The 19,292-nt window shown below is 41.0% G+C and overlaps 1 protein-coding gene across 2 annotated transcripts in view; it reads left to right on the plus strand.

Annotated features, from left to right (window-relative positions):
- The window catches only part of luzp1 (leucine zipper protein 1), a 40,649-nt gene that overhangs the window by 13,595 nt on the left and 7,762 nt on the right, over window positions 1-19,292 (plus strand). The window contains exons 1-6 of one of the 2 annotated variants that reach the window (XM_028000873.1): window positions 10,255-10,380; window positions 10,604-10,746; window positions 12,541-12,878; window positions 14,293-16,444; window positions 17,435-17,952; window positions 18,023-18,196. In XM_028000873.1, the coding sequence (XP_027856674.1) occupies window positions 12,747-12,878; window positions 14,293-16,444; window positions 17,435-17,952; window positions 18,023-18,196 (2,976 nt within the window). In that variant the 5' untranslated portion in view covers window positions 10,255-10,380; window positions 10,604-10,746; window positions 12,541-12,746. Of the gene's footprint in view, window positions 1-6,262; window positions 6,314-10,254; window positions 10,381-10,603; window positions 10,747-12,540; window positions 12,879-14,292; window positions 16,445-17,434; window positions 17,953-18,022; window positions 18,197-19,292 lie in introns of those variants that run through there. The other variant, XM_028000872.1, reaches the window with a different exon arrangement.

The raw sequence follows: 19,292 nt of genomic DNA on the forward strand, positions 1-19,292 counted from the left end.
GGGGCGTCTCTGAGTGAGATGGTTTTATCCCAAACATGGGGGCTAACCAAGTTGGACCAATAGGAAAATCCAACTGCAGTAGCCACAGTTCAGCCCACAGAGGGCAGCACTGAGGCAGTTTTATGCTTATTTACATGAAAAACTTACAATTTGCTCAGAAACATAAAGCTAGCGCCGTTAAGAACCGATTTATTCGTCTTATCTGCAAAAAAAGGTTGATTAAGGGGTTAACTACTCTACATAATAGTTTTTTAAATGTATTATTTAATTGATTAATCACTAAATGGCTGATTTTAGGAGTGCAGTCTGCATCTTTTTGTCTCTCTACTCTCCCTTCGTCGTCTCTTCGCCTCCGTCTGCGGAGCCACAAAAGGTAACGTTGGGACAGCTGCTGCAAGGAGGCGAGTGCTGAGAAAATCATAACCTGTGGACTCCTGCAGACACTGAAGCCTCCACAGGAATCCCTTAAACACTCCTAAGTCTGAGAGTGGCTCATTCATGCACAAACACAGCTGAATACCAGGCATATTTCATTATCCGGCCTGCAGACGCCTCTGTCTCTTTCTCTGCGTCTGTTTTCTCTGGGTTTAACGAAACTTCATTTCGTCAGGTAGATTCAGTTTCATTTAGCTCTCTAAAGAGTTTTTTTTTGCCACTTCTCTGAGTTTTGCACCGTCTGACCCTTCAGATAATTTGTTGGGAGTCTCTAAATGTTTGTCAGTTGTGAAAATTATTCTCGCTGTAGAATAATTTGGAAATGTTCCTTTAACCCCTTAAATTAATGGCCTGTTTCCACACCTGCGTTGATTATTTTCTCCAACGCAGAAAATAACCAAAACTCCTGCTTTTATACAATCCACCATCTTTATTGATAATTTGTGAATTAAACCTGTTTTATTAGCAGCACTAGTGTCATATTTTCTTTCTTATGACTGCTCTTCATTGGTTTAGTTGAGACCAGACTGTATCATCCAGTTTTTGGTAGAAAGAGAAAAACAATAAATCATGCAAATGGAAATTATTGAGTTGTTTTAATTCATCATGTGATTCATTGGTTTACTGCTTATTGCAACTAGTGTTGCTTTCTTTACTATCTGTGTAAGGAAGAAAAAGTTTGATGTTTGTTGGCTTTTCTTGCTGTTTTGTGGCGTCTTCCTGCTCCCCTCCCGTCCTTACAGTCCTGACCTGTTAAAAAACAATGATATTGAGTAGTAGAGCCGTCCCACACTCTGAAAACTTTCATCCCTGCATGACTCGGCGGTCCTCTCCCGTTTCCTCTGTAGGTGTGGATCTCAGAAGAATGTGGTTGAATTAGCGTTTTATCTGCAGCTGAGCTCCCAGCCATGCCGAGCATTGAGACACGGCTGCCTTAAAAGGAAACGGCAGCAGCCAATCGCTGCTGCTCTGCCAGTCAGGGAATGACTCCGTGCTGCATGGGCAGAGTCCGGCATGCTCGCACAAAACAAGGAAGTGTGTGTGAACTGACGGCACAATGCACTGGTTATTAATTCTTTAATTAATTCCTAACCTCACTAATGCGGCTGGCGCGTTGCTGCTGTTTCTAATGTTTGAGCTTAGAAACAAAACAGGAAGCAGTTGCATCAGTTTCACCTTAAATGCTCAGAGTGAAAGTTTGTTATGAAAAAAACGAGCAAAGAAACTGTTCTTTAAAAAAACAACAACATCTCTTCTTCTCAAGCTGCTAGAAATGCAAAGATCTGAACTTTGTGGCCAATTTCTGCAGTTTATGTAAAACTTAACCAACCAGCCCCGATTCTGGACAGCTGGGATTTCCTCTTCAACGTATTAGCAAGTCCCCCAAATAAACTGAAGATAAACTGTCTGAATTTATATTCATTTTCATGTAAATGTGTTTAATTCTGCAGTGTTTTGCCTATAAACTGTCTCAGTGCTGCCCTCTTTGGGTTGAACGGTGGAACATGTTAGCTTTTTAAATGCAGCTTTTGTGTGCCCTCTGACCTTGAAATACCTCACTGATGGTGAAAATGGCCGACATTAGGTGTTCTTCCTCCAGGGACAACTTCCACACTGAAGAGTGGTGTTGTTGCTACAGCCTGTTAGCTCTGATGGGGTAAATCTCTGGGTGCACTGATCGATTAGGCCACCAGGGGGCATGTGTGAGGGCAACAAACGTTTCACAGGTATGAATTTTTCTCAGTAAAATTAAAAGTTTATTAAGGCTGCAACTATTGATTATCTTGGTAATTGATTAAGCTATTGATTTTTTTTTTTACGATTAATTGGATAAAAGGCATGTTGTGTACATGTTTTATGTAACTTAAGCCTTTTTTTAAATAAAATATCAGAAATACATTAATAGATTCAAATAAACAGATAATTTAATACATTTTTTAAATTAAGAAAATAAACATTTTACTGCCTAAAATGCAGGATAGCAGCCTTCCTTTAGGAGTTTAGGCTGAAACATATTTACAGACAAAAATGTTTTCAACTTAAATTCCTGGTTTTGGCTTGATTACAGCTCTTCATATGTTGGTTTTTTTTTTGGTAAATGACCGTTTTTGAGTCTGAATACATCAGTTAGCGGTCAGTCAGTTACTAAATTGGTTGACGATTAATTCAGTTATCGATTAATTGTTTCAGCATTGGCTGGTCAGATTTTTATTTTTTAAATGGCCGTTTTCTGGTGGACCAGCAATCGGTGGGCACCTTGGAGAAAACAATGTGTGTAATTTTTACTTTCTTTCTCTTTTTTTTGAGTTTCTGACCACCAGGTCAGCAGTCACAGTGAAAATCAAAGATCAGGCCGATGTTTTCACAGGAACCGATCTCATTGGTTGACTCGGTTTTGCATCATTTTTTCTCCTGTTCTAGTTTTTCTCGTGAAAATCCCTCATGCGACGTTTAGGGGGAGAGCCGACACGTGTTGCATCCCCAGGTTCTGCTGAGTCGGCCGCTGGGCCGTTCCTGCGCCGCGTGACGCAGCCGCTGGAGCCGTTCTGTGACATTGTTAGCTGTCAGTGGGGCTGAATAATGAGGAGCTGCTGGGAAACGGCCGGTAGCGTGTGAACGTCTCGGCGGCTCTTTGAAAAGCTGGGAGTTATTAAACATTAGGGCTGGTTCTGCAGGTTCACGGTGAAGTTCAGGAGCTGAATGGTTTTCCATCTGACGAGCGCAGAGGTGAAGGTTTGGCCCCACCTTGCTGCGCTGCAGGAATGCAGCAGGAATGCAGATGAAGATTCAGACTCTGCTCCACTTTTCATCGCTGCTGCGTCTTTTTATCCCTTAAATCTAAATGAATAATTTTATTTCGGCCTTTTGCTTTTCTTTGGTCTTCCTTTGCATTCTGTTCACTGTGTTTGATTTGGGCATTCCTTTCCCCCTTAGCAGACAAAACAACCACTGACCCCACTGAACACACACACACACACGCTCTCCCCTAATCACACACAGGAAATGGGCTCCCACGCAGGCTCGGCCCGCCTGGCTGCTGAAAGCCAGGACGGGCCTTAAGGCCATGAAATGTTCTCCAGGAAAACAAACGTTCCCTCGCTGCTTCTTCTCCCTTCAAATTCTCGTTTATCTGTCTGAAAACGTTCCTTCCTGCACTTTAAGGTTCATTTTGTTGCAAAGATTTTCAGTTTCTCTGTTGGTTCTTGTTCTGAAAAACTTTAAAATTGATGCAGAGTCCATCATTACTATCATAAACTGTTTCTTGTATTATTTTATTATTTTAACAATGTCACTTTTTTGATGAGAGCAAAGCTAAATGTTACATTGGGAATCGCTGCCTGTCATCCCTCCTATCAAACCTGAGGTTGGCAGCATCATGCTGTGAGGAGGCTCTTCAAGAGGATGGAGCTAAATCCAGGAAAACCCTTTTGAGAAAACTTTTTACAGGCTGCAGATTGTAAGAATAGAATGACCTAGTCAAAGTAACAACCAACATTCAATTGAGAATCAGTGAATGTTAGTCTGATCAGTTCATCAGAAAAAAATTTAAGAAAAAGGCATGGCACACATTTCAGATTGAATCATGTTTTTCCTCTAATTCACAATTATTCTCTGCTTTTTGTTGTTTATGATGTAGAATCCCAATAAAATGCGTTAAAGTTTGCGACTCAAGCTGCAGGTGAACTGGATCTGCTGCTGGGAAGCAACGACTGGCGCCGAAATAAATAAAAACAGTAACAACTGGAGGAAAACTGGAACTATGCTGTGCGTTTCTTAAACTAAAACATTCTAAAATCATCGATTTAGAAGGATTTTCGTCTTTATGAATCTATTTATTAGCCTTTCGATCTAATATGAAATAGATTTTGTATTTTTTTCCCCACACTGGAAGTTTACATCAGCGGTCGGCAAAAGTTTGCGACAAAACACTCGGTTGGGTTTTTCAGCGATAATTAATAATTTTTTTGGAAATGTTATCTGTTGAGTGTTATCACATCACAATATTTTAATCCTTTTCAATTCTGCACCTAAAAATGAACCAAAATATGAAAAAACTATAACTACTAATAAAAACTAAATGAAATCGAGACTATAGTTAATTAATAAAAAGAAGCAAACACACTCTAAAAACAAATTAAAACCAAATTAGACAAACAAAATGAAATCCGTGATTGCACCTAATCACACACACACTCACACTCACACTCACACTCACACACACACGCATGTTTTGGTGCTCAGCAGAGTCTGGCGCTCGGCTGACGTTGGGATCGGCGTTGAGCGTGAGAAAGTGAAATGATTCAGCAAATCCTGATGTTGTGGGTCTGACTGAGCGCCGGCGCCGTCCTGCAGGCGCTGAGTGGCGGGAGGAGCTGCAAACCTGGAGCTTCACGTCCGTAACCGGATCGTCCCTCTGAGCACAACGCCGACTCCAGCTGTAAACTTCACTGTTGCTTAAAACGTGGAGGTTTAGCTTACTGATGCTTTATGGATTTATTTTATATGAAGTACTGTGGACATTTATTTGCTTTGCTACAGATTTCTTCTGTTTTTGCAGTTTTTAAATAACTATCTCATTATTTATGAAGCAAAAATAAAAATCCATAACACTAATGTATCCAGATTAATTGAGATCATGAACGTCCTCAAGCGGCCGGCTGTTGGTCCAACAACAAATTTTGCTTAAATTGTCTGAAGTTACTGCGATAAACAATAATATTGTGGTTTTCTGACCAATTTAATGGCATAATAATACAAGAACACATTTTCACAGATCAATACAATTTAAATTCTTATAAACATTTTAACACTGGAACAGGACGACATTTTAAATAAATAAAATAGTCATTTTTGTCTTTTCTCTCTTTTTCTACCAAAAACGGTGATAAAGTCTTCGGTCTGGATAATTTGTCTGCATAAATTTTATTTCTTGTTTCTGTTGTTTTGTTTAATTCATCATGTGATTAATGGATTTGCCTTTTAGCAATAAGTTATGGCAATAATAGTTTATCGTTCAGCAAAAGCCTAGTGATCTGTTTATGTCTATATTTGGTTGTTTATGTTGAATTTGTCGACCTCACAAACAAATAAAAACAAAGAAAATTGGTTCTTTATGGCAGTGTTATAGTGAGACTCCTGGCCTAGTCAAATCCAGAATTTGACTAGGCCAGTTGGTTACTCAAACCAACCTTGGGTAGCTCAGGTTGGTTTGAGTAACTGTACCGTAATAAATCCTGGTTTGGAAGCTGCGTTTTATTTTTCTTTCTGTTTTGACTGAAACACGGAGGAGCGTCAGGCTAAAGCTAACGGTGGAAAAACGGGTCCTCCTCCCTCATCCTTTAAATTCAGTCCAGACTCTTGGATCTGGACTCGACTTAACCAAACATATGGAACGCTACTGTCATGGAATGCTGCGAGTCGGCAGTGTTTCCTCCTCCTGTGTGTGTGTGTGTGTGTGTGTGTGTGTTTGAAGCAGACAAGAGCTTCTAGGATGTTGATGATGATTAAGATAATGTGTGTGTGTGGGGTGTGTGTGTGTAAAAGTGCCTCTGCAGACGGCTGAATGGGGCCTTCTGTTGTGCTGGCCAAACATTGCCTGTCTGCTCACACATGAGTCCCACATCTGAGCCGTTAGCTCATCCTTAGCCGGTTAGCTTGACTGAACAATCTCCCCTACAGTGGCTGCATTGTCAGCCTCCGCTCCTGCCAACTGCACCAGATGACATTGGTGAAAGATGGCGTGAATGTGTGTGAGTGTGAGTGTGTTTGTTGATATCATGATGCTCCTCTTTTACTAACCCCATGTCCTCTGTGTGTGTTCCTGCAGGATGGAGGGATTCTGGAGGGATGTGTAACGTCCTGAAGACGAATCGTTAAAGTAAGTCTGATTTCCTTTTTTTATCTCTTTGCAGAAAAGCTTTCAATAAAACCCAAAAAACATTCACATTCCTCAAAGTGTTTCCACAATTTGTCACATTTCCACCACAAACGTGTCCAGATGTGGCATTTTAGACCAACGCGAACATGAGAGAACAATCGGCACCGTGAAGAGTCCAGCAGCCTGGCTTAGCAGCGCTAACTTTTCCCTTAGCGCTTTAAAGTTTTTGCTAACTTTGAAAAAGTTTGCTGATCGCTCCCCTAATGTAATTTTTCTTGATTAATTGGCTGTTTTGTAAAATTTCTGTGGATTAAAGTTCGACATCGATGTTGACGTTTTGGTTATTGACTGTTAATCATTTCTAAAGTCGTTAGATGTTTATATTCTTGCTTTTAGTTTGGAGTGGGTATAGGTAAATGTCATGCTGTTGATGCTATATACGACGTAATGCATGTTGCTGACACATGGTGGGCATCAACATGGTTGAATTTAGCTTGCAGTAAATACAAAGTTTATATAAAGATTTAACGTTAGTTTTGACTAAATATAATGTTGATGTAGCGCTTTAGCATTACCTTCCATTAAAAACAATTTTCTATTTAGCTACGGTAGCCCAGATGGGATAAACTGACCTCTGAGCATCATACAGGGAGAGAAGGAGAGTCGCAGCGAGTCGCTTTACTCCTTTTGAACAAGTCGTAATCTGTCGGAGGAGAGGACTTCATGTCGTTACAACAAGGCATAAAACTCATTAAAACAAGAAAGTTTTACATCTTGGTTTTTTTATGATATTTTTTTATTTTATCTTTCATGTGAAATACAGGTAAACATTTGTACATTATAAAAAGGAGTATAGAACATGAATTCATATACCTGTGCGTATGTCAATACATAACCAGAGGAGAATAAATAAATAAAATAGCAACAAAAAAACAAAATCTCAGCTTTAAATAAGATCCGCTGCTACAAGAAAGTTTTACGTCTCATTAAAACGAGATTCGGCTCCTGAATTTATCTCCAAGCTGTTAAATGCTTCCATATAATGCAAACCCAAAATTACCAAATGTTATCAGACCAGAAGTACATTTTTATTGCAGAAATGAATTTTTATGTCCTAAAGAACCATGAGGAGTGGCGGTAGCATGAACAACCGGACAACAAAATAATAATAATCAAAAAATCAGAACTGATCATAAAGACTTGCTAAGATAAAACTTTATTGCCCTCTGAGGTGGAAATGTTCCTTCTGCTCTTCAAACATAAAAGAAAACACATTTATAAAGTCAGCCGTTTGCACATAAAACACTGGTTAGATTTTATTTATTGTTATTTATTTATGACTTTATGAATGCCGGGGTGTATTTTCTGATTTAGAGGTTTTAAGTTTTTTATTTATTTATCTGGACTCATTATTTTCTGGCCATCAGATAAATGTAGATAAATTCAGATGTTTTATTATTTGTGCACCAATGTGGAACATCCTGCTAACCAACAGCAGGTTTGATGGCCTCTTTAAAGTGGAATATGAAACGTTTTGTCATTGTTCTCCAGACCTTGGTGTTCTCATGCAGGACTGTGAGAACTGGCCTGTGTTTCGCTTCCTGCTGGCTGCAGCAGCTCCTGTTTGCTGGTTTCACTCCCAGCTCCTCGGTGCTGCTGACTCTTACGAGTGTCGCCGTGTTTTCTCTTATCAGTGTGACGCGGTGACGCTCTCGCATTCCTCCAGGAGCAGCTCATTGTGTGACGCAGCCTCCTGAGTCGGGTCGGGTCGGGTCGGGTCGGGTCGGTTGATGTCTGCTGGAGTGTTTGAGCAGCTGCTGGGAGTTTTAAATAGGTACGGAGGGCAGCGCGGCCCAGCCGTTCACGCCTTTCACCAGGTCACAGAGTTTCTGCTCAGGGCAGATCGCTCGCTCTGGGATCGTTGGGAAGGTCTGCTGTCAGCTTTCCATGATCTCAAATTAAAGATTTACTTTAGTTTCACTTTGGGTTTTTAATCCAGACTAAATTCGATTAATAATCACTGATGGTTTGATTATTGGTCAGGTTTTCAGACAAAATTCTGTTTTATCATTAAGCAACCAAACTATTTATCAAAAAACATCTGATGTGTGTCGGACAACGAACTGTATATTATTTTCTCCTTTATCTCCTTTGTTTCTTTTTTTAGTTTTTTATATTTTTCATTTTCCAGTTTTACTAATTTCTTGCTGGATTTTGTTCTTATTTCAGTTCTTATTTTTTTTACATTGTTTTATTTATTCCATTTTAAAAAATTTCAATACATTTTTTTTCTTGTTTCTCTTTTTTTCCTTCAGATTTTTTACTTTCTTTCCTTTATTGCTTTTGTTTCATCCGTTCTTCGTATCTTCCCATTTGTTCCTTTTTTGGTACTTTTTTCTTTTTATTTTCCTTTTTCGTTTGCAGTTTTCTGGCATCCTTAAAAACCCTGACCTACTGATTTTGATGGCAAGCTAAATAATTTAGCTTCAAACTAAATATTATTGTTAATTATGTCTTTTCATTTTTGACTCTTAACTTCTCCTAACGTTTCACCGTCGGTGAACATCAGCCTCCCAGCTCCAGTCGCCGTGGTGATGCGGTTCTCTTCCACGTTTTCTCCCATAAAACAAAACTCTTCTTCTCCTGCAGACGACATTCAGCTCAACCTCCACTTCCTGTCATGTCGGCACCTTTTCCGTGAGATTCTGTGGAGGAAAAACACAGCTCCTTGTTCTTTATTGATCCTTTTTTGTACATTCAGTCGTATTTTTGCAGAAATGAAATCGTACCTTCCATGTTGACATTTTTCTAGACTGACAGAGTGCTAGAAACGGGAAAAAATCCAACATGACAGCACAGGAAACGGCAAACCCACCATTATAGGACCCCGGCTTTCTTTATCTTGGAAAACGGGACAGTGCGGGCCAAGCTTCAGGTCTCCGCCATCTTGTGGTTCCTGTGCTGCGCCAGCATCCATCCACACACATCAATACGTTTGCATAAATACCGTTCGTGTGGCCCGTTCCCTGTAAGGAGACCTGCTTTCTGATTGGCCGTTTATTATCGTGTTTATGAAGCAGAAGAGCCTGAAAACCAAGTTAATGTCAAGTTCTAGAAGAGAGAGGGTCTTCTCCCCCTGCTGCTCTTCATGAACAGAACAAAATGTACTAAAGGGGAACGGTCAGGCCTGAAGCCTTAATTATATGCTTTCTGCTGTAACCTTGGCGCGTGTGTGTGTGGGTGTGTGTTTGGGTTTTTAAGAAATTCTGGAGTGGTTGACAGAACCTTTCTGCTAAACTTCAGCCACATCTTGTAGATGTTTGACTTTTATTCTCAGATTAAAGGAAAACAGCAGCGACGCATAAACGGCATTAGATTAATCGACTGTTTTCTTCCCAGTGGAGGAAAGCGCCGCGGTCAGACGGGAGGAAAATGTAAATTTATGGCCCACATTAAAAAAAGCAGATCTTTACATCAAGCTCACAGTGAAACATGGTGGTGGCAGCATTATGCTGTGGAGAGGCTGTAAGTGATTTGAGACTGCGGAGGAGGTTCATCTTCCATCACGGCGACAATAAACGTACAGTCAGAGATGACAGAAGGGCCTAGTTAAAGCCTATTGAGAATATGTGGAAAGACTTGAAATTTGGTGCTCATGCAAGCAGAAGTTTATTTAGTTTATTAAATATTTAGTTTTCCAGCTTAATATTTAGCTTGCTAGCTAAATATATAGCATGAGGCTAAACTCAGGTAAACCGTTTTCCTCCTTTTAGTTTTCAGTGGCAGCGTTTTTACCCGAGCCACATTCTGCAGCCCTGATCCGCCACGAAGAGCTGAAATATTTTCTACCACTGACCAAATCTCTCTCTGACGGATTTATGAGAATCTCATGCTGTATTTTTAGTCTGCTGGACTGGGATCAGTCGCAGGGACGATCGTGGATCCCAGCAAGCGGCGGAGGAAAATACGGAGCATTCCTCCAAAGCGAAGGTGTTTCTGGCTCCGTCCTCCAGGACTTTATCTGCTACATGTCAGCGTTACTGAACCAGCACAACCCGATGACATGTGTACGTTCAAAGCATATTTACTTCTAATAAGACTTTTAATGAGCTGCGGGGAGACAGCTTTGGGTTTCATCGCACCAAATAAAAGTATAGAAAGTGTATTATTCCATCTTAAAGGAGCCGTAATGACATGTCAAAGAGTTCTGCACACATGGTTCATATAGGCGCAGATTTACAGCGAGACGTCAAAGGAAGCTGCACAGATCCTCCTGTGTTGTGGTTTCAGGCTTCAGGATGGTGAAGCTGTAAAGTGGGAGGAAGAGGAGCCGTGGAGCCGGCCGTCGGGTCGGGGGGGGAGGGATGATGAGCCCAGATGTGGCGTCCTCCAATCGGGTCGATACGGACCTTCTTTCTTCCTCTGTGGTCAATGTGAGAAACTGATGGGGGGGGAGGGAATGATGCCGCTACCTGAATCATTCATGAGATCTATGGTGACCCGTAGCAACCACTAACCCCGCCCCCTGACCGACAAGGCGGCCATATTGGTGGCAGTCATGACTTTCCGGGTGACCTGCTGGTTCTTAATGACGGTCCTGAGGGAGCAGCAGCTGGGCAGTGGGTCGAGATGTGCTGCTGTCAGCAGGAAGAGGGGATCGATGTGGGACAACAGAGCTGCAGCCACACACACACACACACACACACACACACACACACACACACACAACCTACTACAAAGGACTGACAAGGTGAAAGACAGGCTGGAGAAATTTCCTTGGTCGGTTTGGGTGATTCCAACACAAATTATTAGTGTTTGAACATTTCAAATCACTTCAATGTGTCTCTAATACAACTTAAAAAAGAGCCATTATTTATAAAAGCATTCATGGTTTGTTCTGGAATATATCAAATTTACTTATCTGACTTGTTTGGTCCTCTATACATGTCTTTCCTAAGAATAAGTAAAAAACAAACAAACAAAAAACTGATGATTAGTGTTTTAGTTTTCTACTTATTATGGCCGGGACTTTAGCATGTCAGTTTTTATGATTTATGTTGATTTTAACACAATTAATTTCTTTTTCTGTTTTACTTTTACATACAAAAGTTCCATTTCATTTTCACGTTTCTGATTTCACCCGTAAATCTGACGCACAAGTGACATCAAACCCGCTGGAGGTTAATTTCTGCTTCTGCACTGATCTGATTGGATCTGAAAATGCGTCTGTTGTGTTCAAGTTGTGCTAAAAGGAGTTAGCCAGTCAGAGAAGCTTTTCAAGCCTAAATTAGCATCTCAGTGCTAAGCATGTAGCCGCTAACGCTAACGTCATAGTTGACAGTCCATATTTCTAAAAGAAATCTCCATGAATGATCAGGAGTTCCTGAAACTTTGGAAAGATGAACTTTGCTTTAATCTGATGGTTGAAAAACCTAAATAAGATTAAAAACTATAAAGATATTTTTTGTAGAACCCATATGTCTATTTATTCAATAATTTAGTAGCAAAAAGTGTTTCTAATTTGAAAACTGTGCTAATGTTCACTGTAAAAAGTAACTCTTGATATGAATATAAGTAACTGACACATTTGATTTTGATGGTAAAAATGCTGCATATTTTCCTACATATGTTTTGCATTTCAAGGTGAAAACAACTGATTGTTTTATAACAAGCTCATAATAAGAACATGAAATTATCAGACCGACTGTTCTATCAGAACATCCAGGGGAAAATGGGACATTTTACAACATTTTTAGGACGATTTTATGTAGCTTAGTGGAAAGAAATTGAAGGAAAAATACCCATAAAAGAACCATCGGTGGTTAACTCACTCAATGTAATGAAGTTTGAAGTCCTGAACCACTGATGGCTTCAACTGTAGCGTTCTGTAGCAGCATTAATAATTCACAAACACATAAAATTCACACTGAAATGAATAATAATAACACTTAAATGTTTTGTTTTATCTCTGCTCAGAGGAAACCTTGTTCTTGATTCAGCCGATGGACGAGCTGCTTGGCTAACTTAAAGGATGAAACAAACTTTTCCAGTTGAAGAGCAAATTTATTTCAGCTTGTTCTAATTTTTATTACTCTGTGTGAAATGGGGTGTAATCAGCCACTCTTGACTCATTTTTCTGTTTTTCTTGCTACTTTTGGGAACAGCAACTGACATTGACAAATCATAGATGACTAATTAGTGTCATTTCCTGTCTTTCTCTCCTACAGATGACAGATTTGTCTGCTAAACACCATTTAGAGGCAATTTTGGAGACCTAAACAACCGCAACAAGTCAGGCTGACAAGAGGACCAGGAGAGCGCCTTGAGGTCCTGCTATCACTGCCACGCAGATGTGGAAGTCCCAAAACGCTGCTATCAAATAACCCGGACGTGGAAAACAGAGAGAAAAGAATCCGTTCTGAAGTTAGCAGCCATGTCGGATCATAAAGACATGACGCACCGCCACTTACGGCACAAGCTGCAGAGTCTTGGCAGGAGGCTGGACGAGCTGGAAGAGGCGACCAACAAGCTGCAGAAGTCGGAGGATGAGCTGCTTGACCTGCAGGTTGGTGGCACTTCACATCACGACTTTAGGAGTTTGGGTCGAGTTTTACAGGAATCAGAACCAGATTATTACAATCATTTCCTTTAAATTAATGTCAAGATGAATGATAATTATTAGACCCTGAAATGGATCAGCTGCCTTCAGGATTAATTTTGGTGGATTATTAGTTTTTCTACTGTGTCGAATTAAAAACATTTTTAAAGAAAACTCCCAATCGAGACCCTAAGGATGAAAATAGTCTGTTTCCTCAAAACTGCCGTAAAAATATTATTCAAATATTGTTTTACAAACTGTCATCAAGACAGTTTGTTAAAACTAATTTACCCAGAAATATTCATACTACTACTACTAATAATAATAATAATATTTGGGGATTTTATTCCTTCAAAAGTGAATCTTTTCAGTTTGTCCACGGTTTTATTTTTTACACAAGAATAAATACTATTATCAATAATATTATTAACAATTCAATATTAACATTAATGTAATTATTCTCATTAATATAGCTAATATTAATAGTCATATAATTCTTACATGTAATATTGTTGATGACAAAATATTGTAGAATATATCATAATTTAAATACTGCTGAAAATATTAGTAATAAAATGATTATTAAAATATTATTAAAACGTATTGATGACTTTATTACAAATATTGCTGATAATAAAATTATGCATATTATAAATAGTAAATAATATTTAAGTATTGCTGAAAATTGTCAATAATAATGTTATTTAAATATTATTAAAACATTGATGAATGAGTAAATATCATTAGTAAAAATACCACTGACAAATGATGGAATTATAAACAGTAGTAATAGTATTTTATTATCCCAATAATAAATAATTTATTGATTAAAATGATTATCATTAACTGTATTATTATGTTTGTGTTCACATTTTTATTTTTATCTCCCAAAGTCACTTAAGAAAATATTTAATTTCCATAAAACTGTGAAGATGTGTGACATGTGACACACATCTACACAACTTTTATCTCTGTAGCAACTTTGCCCAAAAAAAGTAAAATTTTGCTGCCTTGGCAATAGTGGAGCCATCTAGTGGACAACCAAAAATACGAAAATTGTTGCCCAAAATGAAATCTGAGCTTAAAGGAATGCATTAGTTTTCAAGATCAACGTGGGGCCAGAAATATTTTACAGTAAAACATTTTGTCATTTAAATTAATAAATGTGCAATTTTTTATGTAGCTTACCTGTTATAAGCTAACTTAAAGACAAAATGAATTTCCATTTACGAATTTGAACTCTAGTCTCCAAACCCAACATGAAAATAACTCTGTTGCTAGTTCAATGTGTCTGAAATGGTTGATAAATGGTTGATGAAGACGGGGACAAATTGGAGATTTTTTTTAGGACAGAAATGATTAATGATTCCCTCCTCTGCAGGACAAGATCATCCAAGCAGAAGGCAGCAACTCGTCCCTGCTGGGTGACGTGGAGGCGCTACGGAAACGTCTGCTGAAGATCCAGGGCAAGGATGAGGAGGTACGCAAAGCCGAGGACCTCTGCCGCACAGTCCGCGAGAAACTGGAAGAGGAGGAAAACCTCACCAAGGAGCTAAAGGGCGAGATTGAGCGTCTTCAGCGGAGGATGGCTGAACTGGAGAAACTGGAGGAAGCTTTCGCTAAAAGCAAATCTGACTGCAGCCAACTGTGCTTGAGTCTCAACGAGGAGAAGAACCTGACCAAGAAGCTTTCCTCGGAGTTGGAGACGCTCAGAGCGCGCTTGAAGGAAGTCGAAGGCTCCGAGACGAAGCTGGACAAGGCGGAGCAGGCGCTGGCGAAAGAGCTGGAGAAGCTCAAGGCCTTCACTCAGGCGTTTGTCAGCGAGCGGAAGAAGCTGCTGGAGAAGCAAAGAGAGGATGAGAAGATCATTCAGAAACTTTCAGAGGAAAGAAAAAGCCCGGATCGTTCAGACTTCATGAGCTCAAGGATTGAGGACGAACTTTCTTCCACCGCTCTTTTCACAAGTAAACTGGGAGGCAAGAAGAACCTTGACTACCTGAAGCTAGCAGATGAAAAGCTAGGCATCGTCAACAAGTCTGAGATCAAGAAGGGCTCACAGGAGGAAGACAACAAAGTAAAGGAGCTGACTCAGGAAGTGGAGAAGCTGAAGAACCGCCTCAAGCAGATGGAGGCAGTGGAGGAGGATCTGAAGAACTCCCAGTTCAAGAACGGAGAGCTTCACGAGAAGTTTCAGGTGGAGCAAAGACGATCTCGCCAACTGAGCGAACAGGTGGAGCAGCTCCGGATGCAGCTGTGTGGAAAAGCTGGGATTGGGGGTAAAGGAATCGGGAATGTTGAAAAACACGGAAATGGAAACCCCGCGAAGGTCCTGGAGAATGGCAAAGCTGAGAACGAGGAGGTGGTATCGATGGGCTTCAGGCAAGAGAAGCCCAAATTTAAAAGTTCTGCATCGTTTCCAGAGCCGGGCTCTCCAAAGCACCGGATCCGGGAGCTTTCCCCTCAGCACAGGAGAGAAACCATGCTGAGGGGCAAAGGCGAGAGTTCCCCAAAGATGACGAGGCGACCTCTGAGTCCTGCTCTGAGGAACAGACGGACTCCCAAAACCACGACTGCTACCTTTTCTTCAGACAACGGAGTCACGTCTCAATTCCCTGAGGAACGCCCTAAAGGAGCCTCGCATACCTCCGAAGTTAAGAAGGCGTCCGTCCTGAGCCGCTACCCTCCAGCTGCTAATGAACCGAAGCCTCAGAGGACGCCGTTCAAGCAGACGGACGCAGAGGCGAAGAACAGAGAGAGGTTCTCTAAAGCGTACGGAGGCAGTGACACGGAGTCGAACAACTCCGACGCTGTGCCAGAGAGCGTTAGCGTGAACAACATGTCTGCAGCGGAGAAGGAGGCGGTGTCCGCCTCTGATCAGGAACCAACAGACACCGTTCAAGAGTCTTCGGCGTGCACAGCCAACGGGTCGTACACGGCCTACAGATCTCACGTCAGTCCGTTGCTGCCCAACGACCTCGGCTCAGACAGCCATTCATCTGCATCTGAGACTGAATCCACCGGCTCAAGACCCTCAGAAGTGGAACCTGTAGCTGAGACGATTAGCGCGTCGGTGAGCAGCAGGACGACCAGCTCCAGGTACACCAGATACCCTCACGTCCACGACTCGCACTCGGAGGGGTCTTCCTCCAGGAGCTCCTTCGACGAGGAGTCGCTCTGCAGGGCGCAGCCGGCCGACGGAGGAGGCCGCCACACTCCCGTCCAGACGCCGTCTTCCATCGAGATCCAGAGAGTGTGCAGCCCCCGGGAGGCGCTGAGGTCAAAGGCCGTCATCAAGCCCGCGATTGTTGAGATCGACAGGAAGGAAGTCATGATTTCAGAGTCCTTGACAACAAACGGCAAACCCAAGATCTCCACCAAGCCGATTGTGACCAGCAGCAGCAAAATGACCAGCAGCATCACCATCTACCCCAGTGACCCCAGTTCCTCCAGAACCAGCAGCCGCAGCAGCAGCTTATCCAGCGAGCCGATGCCGGCGAAGGAGCGCCACACGTCCACCAGCAACTTCGTCATAGGTAGGTGCAGAAAGTATGATCGACATAATAACCATCATTTTAATAACTGACTTTACACTGAATAATAGCTTAGCTGTTAGTCCACTTCGACAGCCGCACTTCCGCTGCCGGTTGCACCGCCTTCGCTTTCTCCTCCTCCGGCTAGTGCTGCTAGCCGAGTCCGCTGCGACAGTTAACACTGTCCTGAGCCGAATGCAACAAAATTTTGTTCTGTATACACCCTGTGCATGCAAAATGACAATAAAGTCAGTCTAAGTCTAAGTCTACACTGAATAATAATAATAATATTAATAATAATGATGATGATGTAATTCTTATGACAAAGTATTTTTATTTGTTTTATTAGCATTATTCCAAAAATGTATTGTGTTATGATAATGTTGTAAGTGATTATTTATAGGATTATTAGTCATTTTTATTATTAAATAATATAAATAAAATTATTGCATTTTATTCTTTCTTGTAATATATGTTGTTTATCAATATTATGATCCTTATTATTACTATTACTACCACCTCTGCTAATAATAATAGTAATAATAATGTATTGCTAATTTTTTATCTTATACTAATTAACATTAAATTATAGTGATACATTTATTACAATTTATTATTATGTTAAATAGTTTTTCTTCTTGATAATAGCATAATAATGTATTGATAACTTATTTGTCTTGAAGAATCTATTTTTGGTGTTAATTTTTTTGTATCTTAAAACTATTATTCAATGTTAGTAATGAGATTATTATTATTATTATTTATTGTTCTTGTATATTAAATAGTATTTATTATGAAAAACAATATTTGTATTTTTTAATGTATTAAGAAAGTATTACTATTAAAAATAGAAGAATACACATAAATTTAAATATATGTGATATAAAGTGTGTCGGTCTTAATTAGTTGAATCTGTTGACTGTCTTTGACAACAGAAATAAATGAGAACACAGATGATTTATTATTATTTACGGTTATTGCGTTGTGTGACAGGACCCAGCAGTGACCACCGCGGCAGCATTTCCGTCCCGTATGAGATTTCCATCCCTAAGAGTGAAATCGCTTTGCGGCCGTGCCAAGACCAGGACTGTGGAGACGACGAGCGCAGCGATGTGCCAACGAGGTCCAAACTCCACGGCGCCTCCAGGCTGGAGATCTCCAGCAGCTATGTGAGCCACCAGCGCGGCGGCGGCAGTGGCGGCCGGCGCCGGTCCTCGGACTTCAACGACACAGAGTCGGGCTTCGAGAGCGGCAGCAGCACGGCGACGGTGACCAGCTGGAGAAGCCAGAGGCAAACCGAGCTCTCCGCGGACGACGCGTCATCAGACACGAAGAACGTGACCGTGAGGAGCACCTGGAGGAACAAGGCGAGCAAGGCGCTGATGGACGTCGGGTCCGAGGACGAAGCAGAGACGGCGACAACATGGAGGGCGTACCGGGCGACCACCTTCGACTCGGAGGAAGCTGTGAACAACGCAGCGCTGCAGAAAGGAACTAAACCAGCAGAGGTGAGAACGAGCCAGTCCGTCTTTACCCAGAATGCACAGCAACCGAGTAACCTCCTGCTGTCCGTCCCAGTTATACATGCGGCGGTACAACAGCGTGACAAGCGCTAAGGAAGCAGAAGAACCGATGCTGCGCCGAGACCGGAGGTCCGAGTCTCCGGTTACGGAAGCAGGAATTCTGGGAAGGACCATTCCCCACGCACCAGTTACCTCCCAGTCCTGGAGCCGGTCGTATTCCCAGGCACCACTGGTAGGACAACAAGCATTCATATTAATTTGAAAATTAATGTTTAATTTCAACACAGGCCTGTTTCAAGGGGAAATTCTGCCTTCATAGTAACATCTACAGACTGAACTAATGAAGCAAATACCGTTACCGGTCTGATCCCATCATCTTAGTTTTAGCCGATTTTAACTTGCATTCACACCAGTTTTGTTACATTAAAGTGGATTAGTTTGTCTAGAGTCCGGTTCATTTGTGGAAGTGTGACTGAATAATCGAGCTCTGATACAGACCAAAGCAACAAACTGGTCCGCCTACAAACCTCGGTCTGGGTTCTGTTGAAATGAACTCTGGTTCGGTTTGAATGTATACGTGAATGCCAAGCGGACCGGAGACCGCTCCAAAAGCAGGACATGGACTACAGCACAGGGCATTCTGGGTAAATGCAAACACTAGGTAGCCTAGCGCTAGCGGGAAAAATGGCTCGTAGTCTTTAGCCAAAGACAAAAGACAAATCCTCCAACCACTAAATTCTGACACCACTCCCTTTTTTACCCATTTAGTGAAGCCTATCATGTAGATTAGCATTAATTTACTTTGTGTACGATGCTAACGGAAGTATATATATATATAAACCAAAATTAGCTAAAAAGCTAATGCTAGCATAAATACAGTATCATATGGGCTAACATTAGCATACTCCATCTGATATTGAAGCCACGTCCTGTAAGCTAAAATTTGCTAACATGCTAGTTAAACTGTTAACAGTAGCATGTTGGCTAACATTAAACACAGATAATTACATTTACTACATGTAGAATTCCAGCAGCAGTGCATTAACTAAAATTAGCTTTAAAGCTAATGCTAGCTAAAATAGATTGTCACATTTTAGCTGCTGCGGTTCTCTTGTCAAATGTTAGCCAATGGACTCAATTAAATTCAAAAATAGTTTATTAATCCAGAAGGAAAAGTGAATACTGTAAATTATATCATCCCAGTTGGACAGTAAAGATCTTTTCCAAGCACCTCAAGATGATTTCTAAATCGCAACTTTTTCCAAGAGCCGTTTCTCTCCAACATGTGACTGAAGTTCATCTCCAATCAGACGTGATTTTTTTTTTTC

The sequence above is a fragment of the Xiphophorus couchianus genome, chromosome 19, assembly GCF_001444195.1.
Source record: "Xiphophorus couchianus chromosome 19, X_couchianus-1.0, whole genome shotgun sequence".
Classification (NCBI taxonomy): domain Eukaryota; kingdom Metazoa; phylum Chordata; class Actinopteri; order Cyprinodontiformes; family Poeciliidae; genus Xiphophorus; species Xiphophorus couchianus.